This window comes from Abramis brama, assembly GCF_963993115.1.
Source record: "Abramis brama genome assembly, chromosome: 10".
NCBI lineage: Eukaryota > Metazoa > Chordata > Actinopteri > Cypriniformes > Leuciscidae > Abramis > Abramis brama.
The window spans coordinates 23,367,120-23,392,382 of NC_139972.1; the positions used below are offsets into that span (position 1 = coordinate 23,367,120).

Consider the following 25,263-nt stretch of genomic DNA (forward strand, 5'->3'; position numbering starts at 1 on the left):
ATATTTTAATGTTTTTAAAAGAAGTATCTTCTGCTCACCAAGGGTGCATTTATTTGATTAAAAATACAAACAAAAACAGTAATATTGTGAAATATTATTACAATTTAAAACCGCTGTTTTCTATGTGAATATATAGTATGTGTATGTATGTATGTATGTATGTATGTATGTATTTATGTATGTGTATATATACAGACCCTTTCCAAAAAAATTGAATATCATGGAAATGTTTATTTATTTATATAATTCGATTCAAAACGTTAAACTTCCATAGATTATAGATTCATGGCCCACAACTTAAACAATTTCAAGTATTTAGTTGTTTATTTGTACATAATTTGGGCTTCCAGTTCATAAAACCCACGAAAACAGGATTTCAAAAAATTTGACTATTACATGAAATCACACAGTAATTACACAGTGATACCATGGTCATTGAACCAGGTTTTGGTTATTTTGGCAGTGTGGGCAGGTGCAAATCCTGCTTGTTGAAGCGAATGTATAATCCTGTATCTGAGGCAAAATTACTAAATATGCAGCACGAGTTATTTGCAACTCCAAACAATTGGCCAGTGAACCAGCTGATAAAATCTTCCTTTGATTCTATACGTGATTACAACTTGACACTCAAATTAACTGATCACATTTTACTGATCGCAAAAGACACGCGCGTGCACACGCACTGTGAGAGGGAGTGCGGTGTGTCAGTGTTCACGGGCTATGTAAAATAATGACGCAGTTACAAGGTGTGTATAATTTAAACTACTTAGTCAACACTAAAAGTAGCTGCTGTTCGGTTTTCAGACTGCTGCTCTCCTTCTAGTCACCTCTGAACTTGACACTTCTGAACTTCTCTTGATTAAAGCTCCAGGTGATGGGGTTGCCAGATATCACAAAAAAGAGCAAAACAAGCCCCTTAAAAACGCAGTATAATAAGCAGCAGACATGGCAAAATTGTACCGGGTAACACATTTAAACACAACTAGTATTGCTAATATCCTACAAAATTAAAAGGAAGTAACTAATTTATTATGAATAGAATAGTTCAATATAAAATATTCAGATGATAGAAACTGATTGATGAAGTAAAGCAATAACATGAGATTGAAAAAATTATTCAGCAACACTTTATTTAAAGTTCAATTGCACCTATGAGTTGTATTTAATATCAATCAGTTGGGGGCAGTTCATCTAAAAGTTGATGAGTGTGTTTTGTTTACTATATTTAGCTATCAAAATAGTTTACCAAATAAATAATTTACCAAATAAAAGAAAAATCAAACAAGGTACAAGGTTTCATTTCTAAAGTATTTGGGTTTATTTATTATACAAAGCCCTTTTTGTCGATTTTTCGAGAATAACTACATATATATATATAAAATATAGGATAATATGTACAGTGAGGAAAATAAGTATTTGAACACCCTGCTATTTTGCAAGTTCTCCCACTTGGAAATCATGGAGGGGTCTGAAATTGTCATCGTAGGTGCATGTCCCCTGTGAGAGACAATCTAAAAAAAAAATCCAGAAATCACAATATATGATTTTTTAACTATTTCTTTGTATGATACAGCTGCAAATAAGTATTTGAACACCTGTCTATCAGCTAGAATTCTGACCCTCAAAGACCTGTTAGTCTGCCTTTAAAATGTCCACTTCCACTCCATTTATTATCCTAAATTAGATGCACCTGTTTGAGGTCGTTAGCTGCATAAAGACACCTGTCCACCCCATACAATCAGTAAGAATCCAACTACTAACATGGCCAAGACCAAAGAGCTGTCCAAAGACACTAGAGACAAAATTGTACACCTCCACAAGGCTGGAAAGGGCTACGGGGAAATTGCCAAGCAGCTTGGTGAAAAAAGGTCCACTGTTGGAGCAATCATTAGAAAATGGAAGAAGCTAAACATGACTGTCAATCTCCCTCGGACTGGGGCTCCATACAAGATCTCACCTCGTGGGGTCTCAATGATCCTAAGAAAGGTGAGAAATCAGCCCAGAACTACACGGGAGGAGCTGGTCAATGACTTGAAAAGAGCTGGGACCACCGTTTCCAAGGTTACTGTTGGTAATACACTAAGACGTCATGGTTTGAAATCATGCATGGCACGGAAGGTTCCCCTGCTTAAACCAGCACATGTCAAGGCCCGTCTTAAGTTTGCCAATGACCATTTGGATGATCCAGAGGAGTCATGGGAGAAAGTCATGTGGTCAGATGAGACCAAAATAGAACTTTTTGGTCATAATTCCACTAAACGTGTTTGGAGGAAGAAGAATGATGAGTACCATCCCAAGAACACCATCCCTACTGTGAAGCATGGGGGTGGTAGCATCATGCTTTGGGGGTGTTTTTCTGCACATGGGACAGGGCGACTGCACTGTATTAAGGAGAGGATGACCAGGGCCATGTATTGCCTCCTTCCCTCAGTTAGAGCATTGAAGATGGGTCGAGGCTGGGTCTTCCAACATGACAATGACCCGAAGCACACAGCCAGGATAACCAAGGAGTGGCTCTGTAAGAAGCATATCAAGGTTCTGGCGTGGCCTAGCCAGTCTCCAGACCTAAACCCAATAGAGAATCTTTGGAGGGAGCTCAAACTCCGTGTTTCTCAGCAACAGCCCAGAAACCTGACTGATCTAGAGAAGATCTGTGTGGAGGAGTGGGCCAAAATCCCTCCTGCAGTGTGTGCAAACCTGGTGAAAAACTACAGGAAACGTTTGACCTCTGTAATTGCAAACAAAGGCTACTGTACCAAATATTAACATTGATTTTCTCAGGTGTTCAAATACTTATTTGCAGCTGTATCATACAAATAAATAGTTAAAAAATCATACATTGTGATTTCTGGATTTTTTTTTTTAGATTATGTCTCTCACAGTGGACATGCACCTACGATGACAATTTCAGACCCCTCCATGATTTCTAAGTGGGAGAACATGCAAAATAGCAGGGTGTTCAAATACTTATTTTCCTCACTGTATATAATGTATAGTGTATAAGCTATTCAGTCAAGAGCAGTGAGTGATTTCCTTGTCTTTTGTTGTTTGAAGCCCGCGCTTAATCGGCCCAATGTAGGCATCCGACCAGCGGGGAAGGTCTATGCGTGTTACTGTCTTTCTGCGTGTATTAAAGTATTTTTGATTAAATGAAATACATTTTCTCGTATGTATTTTCTCGTTATTCCATCTGACCATGAAAAGGTTTTAATGATATCTGTGCATCATTAAATGTGAGCGAATGTTTGACTATTCCTTTTAACTCTTTACTGCAAATAATGAGTCCGTTAGAATAAAATCAAATGTTTACAATTTATTATGTCAGGTAAATGTCTTCTTGTTTATTAAACTTTTATAAAAATCAATATCACATTTGTTATTTGGAGAAAAACTGCACTCTTGTGATATTTATTACTAAATGGTATAAAGACTAAATCACGCATTGAAAGCGTGCCCACTAAATGCGCACCCGCACTAGTCTAATCTACAAGACTGCATCACGTAGAGTATGCATGCACTCTCTGGGTGTGTGTGAAGGATAGGCTATACAAAAGCGTGCCGCAAAAGCCCTGAAAAGTGAAGCCAAAACGTCTCGATCGCCCCCCGGTGACTAGTCCTAGTATAGGTCATAAGCCCCGCCTCCCCGTGTTATTCAACAGGACCAGACCAACTAAACAATTAAATTACTCTTCAAATATCTTTTTTCCAAAGTTGGTTTCTGTCATTTACTGTAGTTTTTATCACGCTGATGTAAGTTCAAGTGTCTGTTTCAAAAATAAGTTTGTTTTTAGTTAGTTACGTGATGCTATAAAAACGGTGGTGTAACATCATGATTGACAGCTGTGATTGACAGGTTCTCCGAGCGAAGTAGTCACTGAAGCACCAACAGACTTTTTTCGGGATCTTCGGAGGACTGAGGAGATTGTATTTACTTCATTTTAACAAGCCTCTTGTCGTACTGCAATCAACAGACATCAAAATTGGAGCAGAACGGAGGAACGGAGCAGACATAGACTACTTAAAAAAAGTGCAGGGAGAGTGCATTCGGCGAGAGTGAGGGCGGGGTGTTGATTTCACGGCTTTACTTCCTGCTCACTACTGCGCAGGTCTGGTCCCGAGATCGCTACTGTGTAGACTCAAGTCCCAAGATGTCAGCGCCATATCGGGACACTGGCGGCTTCAGTTCTCACCAATGGAAGAGAGCGAAGGGGCATCGTCCATCTTTTTTTACCGTCTATGGGCTATACTCAATGTCAAATCGCACATCGTTAAAACAACAATTATAATATTATCACAGACGATATATATCGCACAGCCCTACCACACAGCATACGCTTATAACTTTTCATTACTTCTAATTTCTATGTATGACAGTTTTATCTAAAAACGTTTTAGACAGATCATAAACTAATGAACACAGAGAATGCGAGCGCTGTGAGCTCATTCTCTGGTGTTCTCAGCGCCATCAAAATAAGTCACAACAACAAGCACGGCTTATGTCACTTCAGAATTTCTACTGGAGGTACAAATGCAACCAGAAAATGTTCCTACACTGTAAAAAAGCCAAGTTACTGAAAGTTCTCCAAATAAACATAAAACAGTCAAATGAACAGAGATATTTTTATTGGAAGTGTTCATGCATCATACTAAGTTGATTCAACAAATTCGTTACTTAAATGATGAAAACGTACAATGTTTTGTTCGTTTTAGTTTTCATTGAAGTCCGCGTTTTTTGTTAGCGCGTGCGCAGTTTGAACCCTGAACGCATGCGCAGTTTGAGACTTCAGCTACTTCGCCGTTAGGTCTCTGTCTGCAGCTGGTGAGAAGCATAGACGGGTGAGAAGTCGGTAGCGGAGTGCTGCCTTCAATTCAGCGTTTCTGCAGAATCACTGGTATGTATTAATAATTTTTATAATCGACTGTATGTTATTTGTCATATATGATGTATTGTGCTCTTCCCAAACTGATGGCCTGATGTAATTCACCAGTGCTGCTGATTTCGCACACTTTTGGGTGCTTTTGCCAATGCTGATGTTATCCTGCCTATTCAATCCAGCGTTTCTAAAGAGTCACTGGTATGTATTAACGACACACTGACGGGAATATTGCTGTTTGTGTTGTTTACTGTAGGCCTATCGCTTGTTTATATAAGGGGTTTGTTACCGCCGGCGCTGTCTGGAAGACTACACTACCAATCACTGCCTAGAACTACAGCAAACTACGGCAGCTCAAATAGCTCAAAATACACAGCACGTTTAGTTTTTTTTTCTCGTGGTGATTCTCCCTGCATTCCAAATGGCATAATGTTATGTATTTTAAAAATAATATTTTTTTATTGTGAATACAATTTTTATTTTAAATTAATTCATTAATGATGTAAGTTAGGGGTGGGCGATATGACCTAAAATTAATATCACAGTATTTTTCATCTTTTGAACGGTGACGGTATAATATCACGGTATAACTTCTTTTTTTTCACCAATAAAGAAATTTTCATTGATTTACTCCTTGATATTTATTCCTTTATAAGCAGTTATATATTACTGTATTCTAAATATAATTAGCCTATGTTTTATCCACAACTTTAAATGCTTTAATTTAGGCTATTTTGTAACAGCGCCACAGTTTAGCGCACCACGTAGAACACTCGGGAACCGCACCTGTGGCTGGCTGCACTGCTGCTTCGTGCTCAGTAAGGAATATAGGTAGTAATCTCTATGTGTCTGTCTGTCCGTTTGCATTTTGATTATTTCGAGAACCGTTCATCCAATCGACTTCACAAGGGAGTGCAGTGTCGCATTTGGTGCAATATAGACAGACACGCGAGACGCGACATGTTCAGAATTAATAGTAAACTACAGAACAGCGCGAGCGGGAAGCGGCGCACCTCACGCGAGCAGGGCGGCTATATTCTCCGAGAACGGACACTGCACTAGTGATATAAAACGCACACAGTCTGTTAATTAAGCAATACTTTTAAGGTAGTCTAATATTTTTCTGACTAACAAATTACTGACACAGTAAAGGGTAGATTTAAATAAAGAAAAACGAAATTTAAATAAAGAAAAACGAAATTTAAATAAAGAAAAAAACGAAATTTAAATACAGAAAAAATGAAATTTAAATAAAGAAAAACGAAATTTAAATAAAGAAAAACGAAATTTAAATAGGCCTAAAGAAAAACTAAATTTAAATAAAGAAAAAACGAAATTTAAATAAAGAAAAACGAAATTTAAATACAGAAAAAATGAAATTTAAATAAAGAAAAACGGAATTTAAATAAAGAAAAACGAAATTTAAATAAAGAAAAAACGAAATTAAGTTTGCCTAAATTAAAAACGAGATTAATTTAGATTGATAATAACGGGTAAAAAGTCTAATACATTTTGTTTATTCTATTTTCCACAATGTCAAAGCAACAGCAGCAATACAAGCTCAGGCATGCACTTCGGTTCATACAAACTCCGCTGTTCTGCGCTCTAGCCAGAGAACACTCTTGTTGCAGGAACACTCAGGCGTCGGTTCTATTTCTAGCATGCACGCGTTTTCCGCGTGGCTCGAGCCGCGCCTGAGACGCGTGTCTCACGCAGGCAGTGTGCAAACTCCAACCTTTTAACATGGGAGCCGAAATAAAAACAGACACCCAACGCAGCTGAGACTCTCACGCCAGCAGCCAGTGTGTCGCCGGCCTTATTCAAGCGCGAATGAGAACCGTTTCGCGGGGGATCCCAGGTGTCAATAAAACAAAAACAAAAACGTTTTTTCGTTGTTGTTTTATAAATGCTCTGACAATTGTTTAATAAATGTTCAATCAAAATGCAAAACATCGCGTCTTTTTTTTATTTTTATTTTTTATTTTTATTTTTTTTAGTCGACTAATCGTTGTGCAGGACAGGACTTTGGTCGACTAAGCATTTCTTTGGTTGACTACAGCCCTAATGTAAATGCAGCCGTTCAAGGAACATAATTGATTTATTACGGTATTGACGGTATTAGAAAATCCATGTCGTGGCGCAATGTCACACCGGTGATGACTATGACACCGGTGTACCGCCCACCCCTAATGTAAGTAATAATTGATGTGCTATATTAGACATTTTTGAAGTAGAAGTCCGTTTTGAAAGTTTAAAACACTGTTAATTACAATTACTAGGTTAGCTGAAAGAAATATTGTTAAAAAAAGGTACAAACTAAGACTTGACTTGGCCTTTAGGGACTTGAACATGTCTGGTATTTATTTTTATAATCAACTGTATGTTTTGTCATATCAAATGAGATGTTTGCTCATTATGTATTTATTCTAGTTGAGGAGTTCAGAGAGAGATGGCCTGCCACCTGCACTTTTTCTAAAGGATGAGGTAAACCATTTAATAGCAACTGTCAATATTAATTATTATTTTAATTATTATTTTGAAAGATTATTATGAATTATTATTTCTTTAGAACATTTTAGGAATACTTATAGTAGTAAAACTTTGTGGTGATTCCAATTGACTCGTTTTTTACAGATCTCCATGGAGTTTTCGTGTATCTGTAACGTCGACCATGAGAATCTACTTTGAATGAACACATATAGAGAGGAAAATAGTCAGTAAGTAACTTTATAATATCAGTTATCAATATCATAAACTTAATTATGACATCAGTCTGTTTTTCATTCAGTTGTCAATTGGGAAACAGTGCATGTTTTGTTGACAAATTTTATGATTTTACATCTTTTTTTAATGCCACTGTATGTAAAAGAGCGATCTGTACATTCTTTAAAAAAATCTTTGTTATGGACCAAGTCATATGGATTTGGAATTACATGAGGAAGAGTAAAAGATGACAGAATTATCATTTTTGGGTGTGCTGTACCTTTAACTCCCAAAGCAGTAGAGATCCCTATGTTAAATTATTAAGAGTTAAGGTCATAGTGCATCTGCAGATTTAAAAAAAATAAAAAAAAATAAAATAAATATATATATATTTATATATATATATATATATATATATATATATATATATATATATATATATATATATATATATATATATATATATATATTGTTTTCCTTTCTTTTTAGGTGAGTGACATTACCACATGTCAGAAAACAACAGATCTTGAGGGATTGCCACTTTTCCAGCATGAATACTCTACAAGTTTACTCAGGATGCATCTGGTAAATTACCATTTTCATTTCTTGGTCATTTTTTAAACTATTTATGTTTTACATGTATTCAGGTTATTTACACAACAACATCAATAATAATAATGTTGTTATTATTTTTAAATTTACACTTCTATTAATACCCCTATCTCATGAATTATTCTCCCAGGATACTGATCCTTTAGACCACGGCACCAAAGATGTAGAGATCGGAATCCTTACTGTGGCCGAAGATGCCGCTGTTACATCATTACCAACTCTGACCAACTAATACTGGAAGAGGCCATTGTTCTTGAAGACATTACAGATCTACCAGCAGTATACGCTTGTTCGGACTCATGAATGCACTGAATATGGATTATCCAAAAGAACTGAAGTATACTTTCAAAGTAATTCAGAAGATTTTCATGGATCTTGGAGGTACCTTCTCTGCAAGACAAAGCCATTTTGCAAATGTCATGGGAAAATTTGTGTGACATTCCTCCACTGGACACTGGTTCTTTTATAGTTAATGACTTAAAAAAACAAAAAACAATACTGCTCTGTCAATGTATTGATTAATGTTATAAATTCTGTCATCATTTACTCACCCTCATGTTGTTCGAAACATGAATGAGTTTATTTCTTCTGCTGAACACAAAAGATGATATTGTGAAGAATGTTACTACCAAATATTTGATAGTAGCCATTGACTGCTGCAGTATGTTAAGGCTACCGTCAACTGTTTAGTTACCAGCATTCTTCAGAATATCTTCTTTTTAATTTCAATTTCAATTTAAGGGTAAATCAATGATGACTGACTTTTCATTTTTGGGTGAACTGAACCTTCAGGATAATGTTCTTTAACATGCATTGGTAAGTACCATGCACTGAGTTAACAAATTCAAGACTTACTACGATAATGTCATTGTTGTGCATCGGACACAAACTGTTTAAAAAAAGAAAGAAAAAGTTATCTGACTCGTGTTATGGTCTGTCTCTTATTTAATTAAACTATTTAAATAATATATAATAAATCAATATAGGCCTATAAGATAATAGGCCCATTTGTTTTCAGCCAACTAAAAATACTTTGTTCTGTTATTCATTAGCTAAACATGACTATTTATGTTGAAGCAACTTAGATTTTAACGTAATCTTTTGAGTTGCGTGGACTTCAGTCCCTGTTTGTGGAGTTCACTCAAAAAAGAGCTTGCGATAAGTTGCCTTATTTTTTTAAGTTGACCCAACTTTTTTTTTTACAGTGTAGGGGAACCATTAGTTCTAAGGTTCCTAGAACTTCCTAGAACTATCCGGTGCGAAAGCCCCTATTCAGTGCCTGTATATTGCATCACTTAAAGGGACAGTTCAAAGAAAAATAACAGTTCTGTCATTTTTCTCACCCTCATGTCATTTCAAACCTGTATGACTATTTCTTCTATGATCCAAAAGGAAGATATTTTGAAAAAAAGTCTCATTGTTAGAATGAAAGTCAATGGGGTCCAACGTTGTTTGGACAACAATGTTTTTCAAAATATCCTCTTTTGTTTTCTACAGAAGAAAGTCGTCCAAGAAGTAGTTTGGGTGAACTATCCCTTTAAGTGGAAAAGTTTGACAAAAAAAAAAAAAAAAAAATTGCATCTGTCCTCCAATAATAACACACCTCCGCCTCTTGCAAGGGTGTTGGTTTAAGAACTCAAATAAAAGGCATCATTTCACTCTGGCATTCACACCAACATCCTTCCAGAGAACTAAAAGACATCCATGAGTGACAAACGGTAAATGTGACTATTTTATATAAACAAGCTATATTTTCAAGGTGATACAGTAATATAGTTTCAAATCCAGTAATATTGGCTAAATTTGGATGTGTCTTAGTTATTAAATACTACTATTTAGTGTAAAACATTTAAAAATCATATCAATTATAATTTTTTGTTGTTTTCCACATTTTAATAGAGAGAGCTGAATATGGCTTCCAAAATTCAAATTCTACTACTGCTAGTGGCTGTTATGAGTACAAGCTATGGTCTTACCAATGTCACCGCCACCACCAACGGCCCAACCAACGGCCCAACCAGCGGCCCAACCAGCGGCCCAACCAACGGCACAACCAGCGGCCCAACCAGCGGCCCAACCAACGGCCCAACCAGCGGCCCAACCAGCGGCCCAACCAGCGGCCCAACCAACGGCACAACCAACGGCCCAACCAGCGGCCCAACCAGCGGCCCAACCAGCGGCCCAACCAGCGGCCCAACCAGCGGCCCAACCAACGGCCCAACCAGCGGCCCAACCAGCGGCCCAACCAACGGCCCAACCAACGGCCCAACCAGCGGCCCAACCAACGGCCCAACCAGCGGCCCAACCAGCGGCCCAACCAGCGGCCCAACCAGCGGCCCAACCAGCGGCCCAACCAACGGCCCAACCAAAGGCCCAACCAACGGCCCAACCAAAGGCCCAACCAACGGCCCAACCAGCGGCCCAACCAGCGGCCCAACCAGCGGCCCAACCAGCGGCCCAACCAACGGCCCAACCAACGGCCCAACCAAAGGCCCAACCAGCGGCCCAACCAGCGGCCCAACCAGCGGCCCAACCAGCGGCCCAACCAGCGGCCCAACCAGCGGCCCAACCAACGGCCCAACCAACGGCCCAACCAACGGCCCAACCAACGGCCCAACCAACGGCCCAACCAGCGGCCCAACCAGCGGCCCAACCAACGGCCCAACCAGCGGCCCAACCAGCGGCCCAACCAGCGGCCCAACCAGCGGCCCAACCAGCGGCCCAACCAACGGCACAACCAACGGCCCAACCAACGGCACAACCAACGGCCCAACCAATGGCACAACCAACGGCACAAACAACGGCACAAACAACGGCCCAACCAATGGCACAAACAACGGCTCAACCAATGGCACAAACAACGGCTCAACCAACGGCACAAACAACGGCCCGAACAACGGCTCGAACAACGGCACGAACAACGGCACAACCAGCAGCACAAGCACTGCAACAAAACCCAGCACTTTTATTGCAGCATTTCTTTCACCTATGGGGAGTGTGGGACTGCCTGGACTTCTAATCTACATTGTCACCTACACTGCATTTCTTAAACTCTTCCACCAGTGCTGATAATCAACACCAGGAGTTGAAATTACCTATGTTTGTCAAACAGCTAAAACCTAGATGTTTTGCAGATAAGTACTGCTCCGATAAATACTTCCACACAACACAAAATCTAGAAACACATGTAGGATTATATAAAGAAGTAAATAAAGAATAAAAACTTTAGTTGGCACTTGTAAAAATTACCTTGAGCATTCAGAATGGTTAAGGATGGGTGTATATGTAATCATTAAGAGATGTATGTGTCATTCATATATAACAATGTATATAATGTCATAAAGACATACTACATAGTGACATCAATAAACAAATAATGAAAGTTGCTTTTCTGCTATTCTGTGTACTTATGCAAAGCTTATTAAAGACTGTTTGATTCTTCAAATATGCACATATGACTTGTGTAATCCTTAAAGAAAGAGAACAAACATGACAAACAGGATAAAGAAGAATACAGGAGGAGTGAAACATTAAAAGAGCATAAATCAAAAATAAAGCTATTACCTGCGGGCAATGTAGTAAAATACAGGATTGCCATTCTTAGATGTTCCAGCTTGGTAAAAGATGTTGAGGGTCTTTAAAGCTTTAAATTCCTCCTTCTCATGGACTTGATGCCTGAAAAACAAGAAAAAAAACACAATGTTTTTGTCTCATTATAAATTGGAGCTGCTAATTTATTGAAAGCACAATGTTTTGAAATTTTTAGACAACTATGCATTTATATACTGTATTTTCTATGTATTTATTTTTTTAAAAGCCACAACAGAATATAAGATGCAGCCGGCCAAAACACAAGTTGCATCACTGTGCAAGTCAGATTTTATTATTAAGTTAAAAAATCATGTAAAAATACAGGTAAATAAAGCAAATACACTATTAATATGTATTTTAATCCCCCTCACTCCACAAAAAAAAGCATTCAAATTTAACAGTATAAGTATAAAATAGACCCCAATTAGTGCCATTCATAATAAACAACATTATAAAACCAAGCCTAAACAAATTTAAAGTGAAACTGAATTACAGGCGTGTGGGAAATGCGCTTTACAAATAATATTAATGTGCTTTACCTAACAAAAACAAACTGTAAAAGTTGATTATGAGGACAGATAAAACTGAAACTCACAAGAAAAATCATTTCTGTAATCTGTACGAAAGCAGACCAGTTTTTTCTATTTCGCAAACAACTAACTTGAGTTGACCGACATTTACCACCAATTTAACAAATTCGAAAAAGTAATAAATGATAAATTATATTTTGATAAGTAAAATTACATTTGATCAACAGCCTTTTTTAAATCCATATATTATTTATAAATAAACAATATATGGAAAAATACAAACAAATATATAGAGATGAATAGATACTGTAATTTCCAGACAGAGAAAATGTCAGAATCACACCAGCAAAAACATGCTGTTAACTGGAAAGCTCAGTTTATATGACAATCTTTACTCTGGCTATATCTGGGTAAAAACTGAAGAGAAAAGAAACACTAGCTTTTGGCAAAAGCAAGAACAGTCACCTTGTCATAAACTCCTCAAACTTTGAGCTGGTGAGGTTGAGGCTGGACCAGTGCGTGTCAGCAACTGGCTTATGTTCAGGGGGACCCAGGTACGCCAGGAGGGTGGCCATCTTGTCAAATGGTCTACGACCCACTGCCTTGTGGTCCCTATGGTTTAAAGTTTGATTACAACATTTGTATCTGTATTAAGACATTACATATTTTTCCATATTCAAAACTATTTTACATTTACTGTGGAAACAGGACAAAGATTGTATCTAGATGGGTTAGTTACTAAAAAAAAACGGATGAAGGATACAGTCCTTGTGTACCTTGTAACTTGACATGACCTTCTTTGCATATCTAGAAGCTATCTTACCTGTTGCTGGAAAGGTATTGGCCAATTCTTTCCTGGTTGTTCCATAACAGACGGTGCAGGGCAAGCACGTTGCCGTCACTGATAAAAGACAAACTATGGTTCACGGAGTCACTCGGTGGAGAATCAGATGCAATATCCAAGAAGAACCTGCCAAAAATAATTGCCATTTTGAAGCCCAAGGGTCAAGAAGTTTTTGAGAAGCAAATGAGTTTAAAACATTGCGTTTCAAGACCAAATAAAATCACAACTGGAGTTATGACTTTAGTACGTATCTTCAGGTTTTAAGGCCACATATACAGTGAGGAAAATAAGTATTTGAACACCCTGCTATTTTGCAAGTTCTCCCACTTGGAAATCATGGAGGGGTCTGAAATTGTCATCGTAGGTGCATGTCCACTGTGAGAGACATAATCTAAAAAAAAAAAAATCCAGAAATCACAATATATGATGTTTTAACTATTTATTTGTATGATACAGCTGCAAATAAGTATTTGAACACCTGTCTATCAGCTAGAATTCTGACCCTCAAAGACCTGTTAGTCTGCCTTTAAAATGTCCACCTCCACTCCATTTATTATCCTAAATTAGATGCACCTGTTTGAGGTCGTTAGCTGCATAAAGACACCTGTCTACCCCATACAATCAGTAAGAATCCAACTACTAACATGGCCAAGACCAAAGAGCTGTCCAAAGACACTAGAGACAAAATTGTACACCTCCACAAGGCTGGAAAGGGCTACGGGGAAATTGCCAAGCAGCTTGGTGAAAAAAGGTCCACTGTTGGAGCAATCATTAGAAAATGGAAGAAGCTAAACATGACTGTCAATCTCCCTCGGACTGGGGCTCCATGCAAGATCTCACCTCGTGGGGTCTCAATGATCCTAAGAAAGGTGAGAAATCAGCCCAGAACTACACGGGAGGAGCTGGTCAATGACCTGGAAAGAGCTGGGACCACCGTTTCCAAGGTTACTGTTGGTAATACACTAAGACGTCATGGTTTGAAATCATGCATGGCACGGAAGGTTCCCCTGCTTAAACCAGCACATGTCAAGGCCCGTCTTAAGTTTGCCAATGACCATTTGGATGATCCAGAGGAGTCATGGGAGAAAGTCATGTGGTCAGATGAGACCAAAATAGAACTTTTTGGTCATAATTCCACTAAACGTGTTTGGAGGAAGAATGATGAGTACCATCCCAAGAACACCATCCCTACTGTGAAGCATGGGGGTGGTAGCATCATGCTTTGGGGGTGTTTTTCTGCACATGGGACAGGGCGACTGCACTGTATTAAGGAGAGGATGACCGGGGCCATGTATTGCGAGATTTTGGGGAACAACCTCCTTCCCTCAGTTAGAGCATTGAAGATGGGTCGAGGCTGGGTCTTCCAACATGACAATGACCCGAAGCACACAGCCAGGATAACCAAGGAGTGGCTTTGTAAGAAGCATATCAAGGTTCTGGCGTGGCCTAGCCAGTCTCCAGACCTAAACCCAATAGAGAATCTTTGGATGGAGCTCAAACTCCATGTTTCTCAGCGACAGCCCAGAAACCTGACTGATCTAGAGAAGATCTGTGTGGAGGAGTGGGCCAAAATCCCTCCTGCAGTGTGTGCAAACCTGGTGAGGAAACGTTTGACCTCTGTAATTGCAAACAAAGGCTACTGTACCAAATATTAACATTGATTTTCTCAGGTGTTCAAATACTTATTTGCAGCTGTATCATACAAATAAATAGTTAAAAAATCATACATTGTGATTTCTGGATTTTTTTTTTTAGATTATGTCTCTCACAGTGGACATGCACCTACGATGACAATTTCAGACCCCTCCATGATTTCCGAGTGGGAGAACTGGCAAAATAGCAGGGTGTTCAAATACTTATTTTCCTCACTGTATGCTTGCATACCCCTAAATTTGGCAAAAGTTACTTTCAGCAAATATGCATATTTAAAATGTAAAGTTTTTCTCTTCCAGGTTAAAGTATCAAAAGTATTATTGAACATCTAGCACAAATATAGTCCAATTAAGTGCTCTCTGAAAATACAGTTACAACACATGCCTCTAACTAGCTACTAAAAGCATATATTGGTTCATTACAACGACAATTTTAATTGTGTAAATTATAGTGTTCAGAAGCTTTTTTAAACCATAAAGAGATAAAGAAAAAACGGGTAGTTACGATACATATTGTGAGAAACAATCAAACCTTCTGGCTGCATCAAAGTTGCTTTTCACAAAATCATTAAAGGGCCGCATATGCTCTTCTTTTGTAAAGAGGACATGATTAGCAATGCTCTGGAGAATCTGGAGAAAAAAAAGAAAAAAAAATACTGTGGCTGAAATATATGCAGAAATACAAATTTTGCTATTAACTGAGTGTGGTATAAATCAACATTTAATCTTGCCAGTTAGTCATCAGATGATGAAAATGAAAGATCTGTATGAATCTGGCATAACTTTACTCACACTTACCTTAGACATGAGTTTGAGGCCACGCTCGATGCGAGGTGGGGGTTTCTTGTCTAGGATGCCCGCCTCATACGGTGATACGATAGCTGGGTTGATGAAGCGCAAGAACATGGCACTTCCTACTGCACCAATACTGTTCTGAGGAAACCGCTGGCTGACCACCTGCACAAACGCATGGAGGAAAGCAAGAGGAAACCCAGTTGAGTGCCGGAAGGATGAATCATAGATAAATGACAGGCACAAGTCAAATTCTTTTTGATATATTGTTGATAATTTAATACATCATGATAATTTTTATTTAAAAACAACAAATAGAAAAGAAAACGAATCTTTTCAATCGGTTTACAAATCAGGAAAGGATATAATGAAGAACAAAATGTGTGAATGAAAGAAGGGAAAAATAATTTATATGTCAGGTAAAACAGGCTCTATAAGAAAGAAAACAGTGTCATGAGACTTGACACTAAACAGTGTTTGTACAGTCAAACTAATAATCAGACGTCAGACTTGTACATGTACATAGACAGTACTAATAAACATCACTACACATTAAACAATCCCTTACGAACCAAAATAAATGTTTGCAGAACAATGCGTGACAGAGGATACACACCCTTATATACAAAACCCACCGCACCTATAATACATATCCTTTGTAGAGGCCTGAATTATTACTACTAGGGCTGGGTATCGTTCAAAAATTTTCAATATCGATACAGATACCTTGACTTCGATACCAGTTCCTGAACGATACTTTTTGCGCTACCGATTTGATGAAATCCATTTTAACAAGATTACGTTTTATTTTTTCAGTTTGTTGACTTTTTTTTCGAGACTCAATGACTCATATAGGCCACTGGTGGGCAGAATATATGCCCCGAGTCGCGCCCAAGCGCACACATAAAGTTAGCCTAATGATATTATGAATGTGTCTGGAAAAAATAGCAAGGAGACATTTTAATTGTTTATTAATAAACTAGCGTTTTCTGAGTCAGTGTTGGCTGCAAAGATGAAGTTAATGTTGCTGACTCGTCGTCATCACTGTATAGTGAATGCGCGCTCACCTATAGAGAGAAATGCACCTTACATTTGGACTACATAATCCGAGAGTATTTGTTTTCGATACGAATTGGTTAGTTTCTATATGCCTATTTCTCATGTCTGAGAGGTAAGTAGCCTGCTGAGTTTCGGTTCATTTATGTGACGCGCTCCAGTTCTTCTTGCAGTCGAAGACAGAGCAACTTTCTGCTCTAAAGTTTATTCCGTGCACTGTCAAGTGCTTCATCAGATTTGCCGTGTTGCCGGTCGTGGCAGCAATTATTTTTGTCGCAAATATTGCATCACACGCTGTGGACATTGAGTCTGATGAAATGTAGCCACACTTTTGATCTTTTCCAGATCTTTTACATCTATGGGGGTTGGGATGCTTACACACTACAGCCTCAGGTGAGAGGTCACTGGGAGTAACCGGCGTAAACTAGTGTTTTTCCTTGATGCCTCGCCACAGCCAATCATGCTGCGTGCTTATTGGCTCACTGACATTGACAAGATTAACCCTTTAGTTATCGAAATTTGGTACCAAACGACAAGACATGAATCTCAAAGGTAGCGAGGCAATTCGGTGTCTAAAAAGTAACGAACTCCATACCCAGCCCTAATTACATTACATACTGAGACCTAATAATTATACTGAGACTTAAAATAGGCTACGAAGGGTCTCAGCTTATGATAATATTTTCTAAGTCAATCACTGATCAGAAGAAACCTCTCATGTGTAAATTTGCAAAATCTAATTATCATCAAGGGAATAAACTTATTCTTTGTGTATCATTTTAAGATAATCAACAAACTGACAATTATTGAATGTGTAATTGGTAATTTTAAAATCATGTAAACACATTTTCCTTGTGCTTTTTAAAAATATATATTTTTATGGTAATCAGTGTTTTATTGTTCTTTATTGTAAAAAGCATATTATTAAGCAATAAAAAAAGACCATTAAAATGCAACATGCTTTATAACATCATGGTCATGTGGTGAAGGTCCCAGCAAATGCCAAAGAGAAAGGAAATGAGAAAAATACAAACAGACAGAAAATTAAAAGGTGGGAATTAGACATTTTACACCATTACATACATTATTATACATGCATATGCACCAATGGTTTCTCAAAGTGAAAACATGCACAACCATTGACTTGAAGACTACCCATAGAGCACATGACAGAAGCCAGAGTAGCGCCAACATGTTCATCAGATCGTATTTATCGCATGCAAATCACTTAACACCTTCATTAAAAGTTTTCCAAGAAAGACAAGATTCTTCCAGAAGACCAAATACAGATTCATAATGTTTTCTTATTTAAAGTATGTACGCTCTGAGAAGGTAGACCAAGTCAGTACCAGGCTCCAGGACTGCATATATGTAGATATTGCAGTCTTCATGTTAGAATAGACCTTAAACCCTCACAAAGAAACAGTCTTCTGCTTTACCGCAAGACATAGAAAAGCTGAACTGATCCCACCTACCCGCCATCACTGACCCAGTCCACAACGAAAAAAAAAAAAGAAAAAAAAAAGGTTGGTCCAAAGCAGTACAATTATTTTGTTTATCTCTGCGTTTTCCCCACTATGTTGAGTTGAAAATGGACGTGTCTTCGTAAGAAAACCATGTTTACACAGGTGTTTCTGAACATGTTCTGGCGAAAAACAACTCAAAACCATGAAAAAAAAAAACATAATATATAAAATAATATATTGAAAAGCAACACGTTGCATTTATGGTATGAAGAAACCCAAACTAATAATAAATGGCAGCTAAAGAAAAAATTAAATGCTAAAACACTTACGGATTTTTTGTTTTCCTTTTTTTCTTTAACAGTGGCTTTATTCAGAAGGGAGTGGCAAGTAGCCTACAGGGCAGAGATGAGCACAGAGAGGTCACAGCAGCTACACAACTGTACTCAGCACAGCCACAGTGCATACAGACACAATGAAGGAGCAGACAACACAACCACTGCCTTCCTAACAGCTGATCTACCAACAGTTTCATTCATTTCAGGGATTAAGAAACACCGGCTGATGCTTTCCAAGCAGAACGTAAAGCAAAGGCTGCAAAGATACTACAGTGGAGAAGGGAGAGCGAGCTTTCGGCCCAAGCAAACAAAGTATGAATACATAAAGAGCGTGAAGATATTAGCGGAAATGAAAGACCAGAATAGGTGTCAATGAGGATATAAGTGGCCCGTGCAGAAGATAAAAGGAAGTGTGTAGCAGGACTGATGGATGTAGCTCATTTGGTACGGCGAGTTATCGATATTTTCATTCTGTTATCCCAGAAAGGAAAGACTGTATGTTTTAAATGTGTGTATCTACTAAACGGAAACCTTTAGGAGCTCACTAGCATAGAGATGACCTCCAACTAGCTATCTAGATGCCACAAAACTATCATTTTGATTTAATGGGGACTTACTGAGCCAAACATCACAACCGGATCCTCGTGATTACAAACAAGACAAGAAAGGCCATGAAAGGAAACGCCAAGAAAGGAAAAGAAACTACATGTAATTAGAAAAGAGGAAAAGAGAAGGTGTTTTCGTCATTCAATGTTGTGGATCACCGCCCACAAGATGGTGCCCTTGACAGAGTATCTGAGATGTGGCACTTTCGCAGGAAAACTTGACATGTTACACTAGCTACACCAGCTACATAAACACCTCCCTCAATTTTCATAATGGAAAAACCCCTAAAAATATTTATTTTTGTACACTAAAGTAGAAGCAACTTAAAATGTGGGCTGGATACATTGTTAAGAGTATATCAATGTAGAAATGTTAACTTCAATGCCAAAGTCATCTGTGTGAAGTGTGATATATCTATATGGTTTATTACAGCTGGGAGAATTGTGATTTGTACCTGCTCATGACATTTAAACTATCACAATGCATCTGCAAGCAATGTTAAAATATGTTTGCTTACCAAAATGAATCTGAATGGTCTGTTGTTGCATGTAGAGCATGGCAAATGATTCCTTTTATGCCATTTGAAATCATTCTCTGATACATTAAACTTTAATGCAGATACTGGAAGTAGAATCATCCACCATAATGATTTAACAGTAAACTTTTTTTGCACTTTGAATGCCACAGTCCCACACTTCTTTAAAATATGTCAAAAAAACTTACCAACCCCAAACTTTTTGAATGGCAGTGTATCTGAGGAAAACAATCTAATAAAAAACAACAAAAAAACTTTCTGATATATTCGTTCACAGGCAGGCAGAGGTGAGCAGTAGTGCAAGAGGGGATAAGAGCAGTTTCTCTTGTTAGAAGTGACTGGAAGACTGATCAGTGGATGCCCAAGCATGAAAGACAGCCTCAATGCAGTCATTCAGAGGATGCAGTAACAGTGGTAAAAAAAGAAAGAAAGTAAAGCAGACTGGCATTAGGCAGTGAGCATACCTGATACAGACAGTGGCACACACTGCGCAGCTGTGGAGGAAACTCGCTTGAAGAGTTGATGATGGCCAGAAAGAAGCGGTCTGTGATTTGCAGCAGGTTCTTCTGGTTCTCCTCTAGGTTCTCCGCTGGTTCGAGCCTAAAGAGAAGACAGTTAAAAGTTAAAAAATTTGGAAGAATGACGACGATAAAAACCCCTCTGCACTTTGAAGAGTTTTTAAATGTACAGCATGAAGAACTTCATCAAAAGTGAAATGAAAGCATGGCCTGAATAAACCGTGTCAACAATATGAGTTTAACTAGGTAAACATGCCTGGTGGGGTCCACTTCAAAACTGATCTGCTGCCACTCCGGAGTGGTGATGATTCCTTTCAACAGCGGTTCCAGAAGCTTCTGTAGATATGCAGCTCCATACACCTGCAAACAGGATGACAGGCTTTAAGTGCATATACACTATTGTTCAAAAGTTTAGGGCCATTAAGATTTTTTTTTTGTTGCTATTACGCATCTTCTGAAAGAGTACAGAATCTCCTGATCAAAACACAGGCGAAGAAGATATCAGCGATAAAGACAGCAATACCATACGTAAGCATATGCATATGTAAAATATGCATAGGCTGACAAAGAAAATTTTTAAAATAACGTTGTTAAAGGGGTGGTATAATGCCCTTTTCACAAGATGTAAAATATATCTATGATGTCCCCAGAGTGTGTGTGTGAAGTTTTAGCGCAAAATACCCCACAGATATTTTTATATAGCAAGTTAAAGTTGTCACTTTTTGAGGGTTTGCAAAAACGCACCGTTTTGTGTCTGGCCCTTTAAATGCAAATGAGCTGCTGCAGAGGGCGGGGTTTCAAAAGCTCCTGTGTGTTAGCAGCTGCTATTACCTCACGCAGACACACTAAAATGACAGAAACTGTTCTGCCTTTAATGTTAAAACGGAGTCAGACAAAGATGGAGAGACTCAAGAAGAAATGACAACATGTAGAATGCAACAGGACGTCTCTGAATGGTTAGTTGATGAATTTATGTAGCTGATGTGGAGTTAACTGTCTTCAATTAAGATATTCTGTCATGATAAATCTATAAATCGCTCATATAGGAACTGTTGTGAGATGCACACAGAGTGACTTTCTATTGCATGTGAAAAGATGGATGCTAAAGTTTGAGCTGACTCACAAATGTACTCTTATACAACAACTTTTCCTCTTCTCAACATAGACTGCATGTTCCCGGGGGCGGGGTTTATGTAAATTCTAGGGTTAGTGATGTCACTAACCCGGGAGGAATGTCGTGTAGTCCCAACCAGCCGTTTGTTGTAGTCCTTTTCTTTAAAAGCAAATATCTTCCTTTGCTTTGAACTTTGAGTATTGTAACTTTGCAGATGTTGTTTATGCTCAAACAGCAACATTACACACTAACTAAAGTTAGAAAAGTGAAATAATAATCAACCACCCCTTTAATGGACTAAATCTTCTCCATCTATGTTTTGATCATCGTTCTGAATCCAATCCAGACGTAGTCTTTGACAAAAATGCATTTTTGCTCAAAATGGTTTCTTTTATGAAACTTACCCACATTCAAGTGTTGATAACAAATAATGCATGAAGCTAGAATAAAACAGGTTTTATTGTTTATTGATTTATTGCTTTTTTGTTGAAAAGCAAGAGGCCCTTTTCTTTCTTTTTTTTGTTGATATATTGCATATTCAGATATTCATACAACAATGTATTCTGGGGGCCATGAAACTTTTGTGAAAATGATCAAAAATATTGGCAGTGGCTGGCAACTTTCTTCAAAACCACTGGCGGGGAAAAAGAGTTACTAAAAATCGAGCTGTTCATAGTTTGTTCATATTATTTCACAGTGCATTAACTAAATGCTAACAAATACAACATTTGATTTTAACAATGTATTAGAAAATGTTGAAATTAACAGCAATTAAAATTAATGTAGAAGTATTGTTAGCTCATAGTTCATGTTAACTAATGAAACCTTATTATAAAGTGTTACCAATTTGCATTAAATGCATTTAATTGATTAAAAGTGACATTTATAATGTCACAAAAGATTACCATTTCAATTAAATGCTGAAGTTTCACTTTATCAAAGAATCCTGAAAAAAATGCAGCATGGTTTCCACAAAAATATTAGTTGACAACTGTTTTCAGCATTGATGATAATAAGAAATGTTTCTTGAGCACCAAATCAAAATATTAGAATGATTTCTGAAGGATCACGTGACACTGATGCTGAAAATTCAGCTTTGCATCACAGGAATAAATTACATTTACAATTACAAAACCGTTATTTTAAATTGCAATTAATATTTCAAAATATTACATTTGACTGTATTTTTGATCAAGGAAATGCAGACTTAGTGAGCACAAGAAACTTTCAATTACATAAAAAAACCTTCCTGAACCCAAGCATTTGAACAATAGTACAAATCACCATATTATAAGGTCAAATAAATATTTGAGTCTCTCTTTGGAATATTTTGGCAAAGACATTGAAGACTGAAAATGTTCTATGACTGCCACTGTTTCAACGTTACCTTAAAGCAAAAGGTCATAATCTTGCTGGCTAGGCTGTTTCCTCTGAAGAGGGTCTGCATAGAGTCGGCCAGCTCCACCTCTTTTGAGAACATATTCCATAGCAGCTGATACAGCAGATGGCGAGAGTCGAACAGTGTCACCAACACCCTGGCCAGCTCATCCTGAAAACCATCAGAACATTGAGCACAACAGCTCTCCAATGACCAACAATACACCCAATGTCTCTTAGTGAGCAAAACAGTGTTAAAAGCTATTTGACTTTTATCTTTGGCAGAACAAAAGAACATATTCTGAAGATAACTGGGAACCAAACAACAATGGACCATGTTGAATTCCACAGAAGAAAGTCAGTCAAACAGTTTTGGAATGACATGAGGGTGAGTAAATGATAAGGGTGAGTAAATAATTTTTTGGTGAACTATAATTGTTTGGCCATTTCATAATAGCATGGAAAAATACAAAACTACATCGAAAACAATTCACACCAAATTTTAATTATTGTGTACACATTTTCTAAATATTTTTGAATGAATTGTTCAGCACCTAAACCCTAGCTGAGTAAGGAAAAAAAGATGATCAAAATATGATATTTCTAACTCAACATGATAGAGTTTATAAACCTTTAAAACCTTTTCATGCATGTTTTTTGTATAGGCCTGAACTCAATTTAAATGTTCTTATTTTGTCAAAACTGTAAAGTTAAGCAGAGTTGTTAATATCTCTCACCCATTGAGAGCAAGGGACCACATTGGCCAGTGCCATGGCTATAGGCAGTTCGCCCTGATCTCCCATCATGGTGACCAGCTCAACAAGTCTCTCAAAGCGGTCTGCAAGCACCGTCTCTGCGAGTGTGTCAAACTCCGTCCCTTGCTGGAGGATCTTAGTGAGCACCTCCATAAACGTAGCCCGTGTCTGCAGGTCCTTATGGTACCCTAGACCTGTTCAGAGATATCAGAATCCTTTTTTTTCTTCACTCATAACGACACACCAATTACAGTAAGAATCAATGATAATGTAAGTGCTTCTCACCAATGGAGTGCATGAGGCCGCTGTCCACATTGGCGTTGAGCAGGTTAGACATGGCCAGCACCGTGCAGTGCCGCAAAGATGCCAGTCGTCTAGACATGCCACGTTTCCGCCCTGCCACCTGCTGGCCGTCTTCCTCGACCTCGCTGCAGTCATTCAACAGGTTCATGAACAGTGTGAAGTATCTAAAGGAGAAAGAGAAGAGATGACTGGCCAGAAAATGGACCTTAAAGAGGCCATATTAACCCCCCCCCCCCCCCAAAAAAAAACACCTAACTTATTTTTCACATTTTCTACATTGTTGCAGCAGCATAATAGGTCCTCTTTAAAGGACAAAACTAAAGAGTTGAATGAATGATCCTACTTGAGGAAGAGCTGAGATTTGGCCTCCATGAGCTCGACGCCATCACCCTCCTCAGGCTGCAGGGGAAGACCAGCTAACAGTGAAACCACTGCCTCCATACTCGCTTGGTCCAGATCCCTGTACGACATGTTTGAATAAACACAGAATGAGAAAAGAATATGCAATTGGCAAAACCACAGGTTTTAAGAAACTAAACATTTAATAAACGCTATGAAACTGCAAAGGCGATATACCGGGTCAGACATTTGATGTCATCGTCCGCTGCTTGATTGGAGGTTCCCATCACCCAGTCTGTTAGGTACTCCACCATTTTATTTCTGAGAAAAGCAGCAAAGTTAGACATTCCATAACCTCATGATTCACAAACGAAATGATCACAACAAATCAAGATGACAATAATGTTTTTTTTTATGTGACAAAACAAAGATAGTGAGAAAATGCAAATAAGAGATGGATGAAAATAAAACTTATTACAAAAACAAACTGAAAAGAATACTTTTGTTAAGCAATGATGCATTTAAAAAAAAAAAAAGAAATAAAATGGAAATAAAAAAAAAACATTTTTTTCCTTCACAGGAATAAATTAACAGATAACAGTTTATTTTAAATTGTAATAATATTTCACAATATTACTGTTCTTACATTATTTTTGATTATATAAATGCAGCCTTGGTGATCATAAAAATATTTATTTCAAAAACATTGAAAAAATACTATACCATTTTTGGACAGTATAGTGTAAATTTACCTGAATTTCATCTCTTGGCAGAAGGAGAGGTCGTCCCTGCGTTCCATCATCACCTCCACTAGCTGACACAGCTTGGTTTTAATCTGAATGGCATGGACAACATTCCCTAAAATGCGCACATACCTAAGAACGAGAGCGAGAGAGAGAGAAAGAGAGAGAGAGAGAGAGAGAGAGAGAGAGCATTAAGAAAAATCTTCAAATACTCTTTTCATCAAAACACCAACCACCCATGCAAATCCAGAGCTGATATTAAAACTAACAGCTATGAATAAGAGCATATGAAGGGGTAAAGTCTTACCTAACCAGGTTGAGCATCATGGTCTCAATGCTGGCTTGACCGAGATGCTCTGAGCTTCCTTCAGTGTGACTGTCAAGCAAGTTCTTCATGATGGCGATGGTCTGCTCTACAAATAGTGTGTTCATGTCTGTAATGGGAACCTGGAGAAGAAAATAATTGAATTCAATTAAAATCCATTTTTTTTGTGTAAATCGTTCGTAAAGCCGTTCTG

The 25,263-nt window shown here is 38.0% G+C and overlaps 2 protein-coding genes across 5 annotated transcripts in view; one reads left to right on the forward strand and one right to left on the reverse strand.

Moving 5' to 3' along the window:
* The window catches only part of nf1a (neurofibromin 1a), an 83,655-nt gene that overhangs the window by 36,247 nt on the left and 22,145 nt on the right, over window positions 1-25,263 (reverse strand). For 3 of the 4 annotated variants that reach the window (XM_084126854.1, XM_084126851.1, XM_084126853.1), the window contains exons 21-35: window positions 25,053-25,192; window positions 24,755-24,877; window positions 24,240-24,323; window positions 24,007-24,123; window positions 23,646-23,827; window positions 23,343-23,554; window positions 22,616-22,777; window positions 20,371-20,474; window positions 20,061-20,196; window positions 18,450-18,512; window positions 15,605-15,763; window positions 15,339-15,436; window positions 13,134-13,280; window positions 12,776-12,922; window positions 11,754-11,864 (exon numbers count right to left, since the gene is read on the reverse strand). In XM_084126854.1, coding sequence (XP_083982980.1) covers window positions 11,754-11,864; window positions 12,776-12,922; window positions 13,134-13,280; window positions 15,339-15,436; window positions 15,605-15,763; window positions 18,450-18,512; window positions 20,061-20,196; window positions 20,371-20,474; window positions 22,616-22,777; window positions 23,343-23,554; window positions 23,646-23,827; window positions 24,007-24,123; window positions 24,240-24,323; window positions 24,755-24,877; window positions 25,053-25,192 — 1,985 coding nt within the window. The remainder of the gene's footprint in view (window positions 1-11,753; window positions 11,865-12,775; window positions 12,923-13,133; window positions 13,281-15,338; window positions 15,437-15,604; window positions 15,764-18,449; window positions 18,513-20,060; window positions 20,197-20,370; window positions 20,475-22,615; window positions 22,778-23,342; window positions 23,555-23,645; window positions 23,828-24,006; window positions 24,124-24,239; window positions 24,324-24,754; window positions 24,878-25,052; window positions 25,193-25,263) is intronic. The other variant, XM_084126852.1, reaches the window with a different exon arrangement.
* On the forward strand, window positions 9,842-11,636 carry LOC311091102 (uncharacterized protein). The gene is made up of 2 exons (XM_084126857.1): window positions 9,842-9,907; window positions 10,089-11,636. Exon 2 carries the CDS (start codon window positions 10,101-10,103, stop codon window positions 11,256-11,258), a length of 1,158 nt encoding a protein of 385 aa, XP_083982983.1. The 5' UTR covers window positions 9,842-9,907; window positions 10,089-10,100; the 3' UTR covers window positions 11,259-11,636.

Bases quoted from the DNA above. Each gene is read 5' to 3' on its own strand.
- LOC311091102 (XM_084126857.1), top strand. From the start codon at position 10,101: ATGGCTTCCAAAATTCAAATTCTACTACTGCTAGTGGCTGTTATGAGT.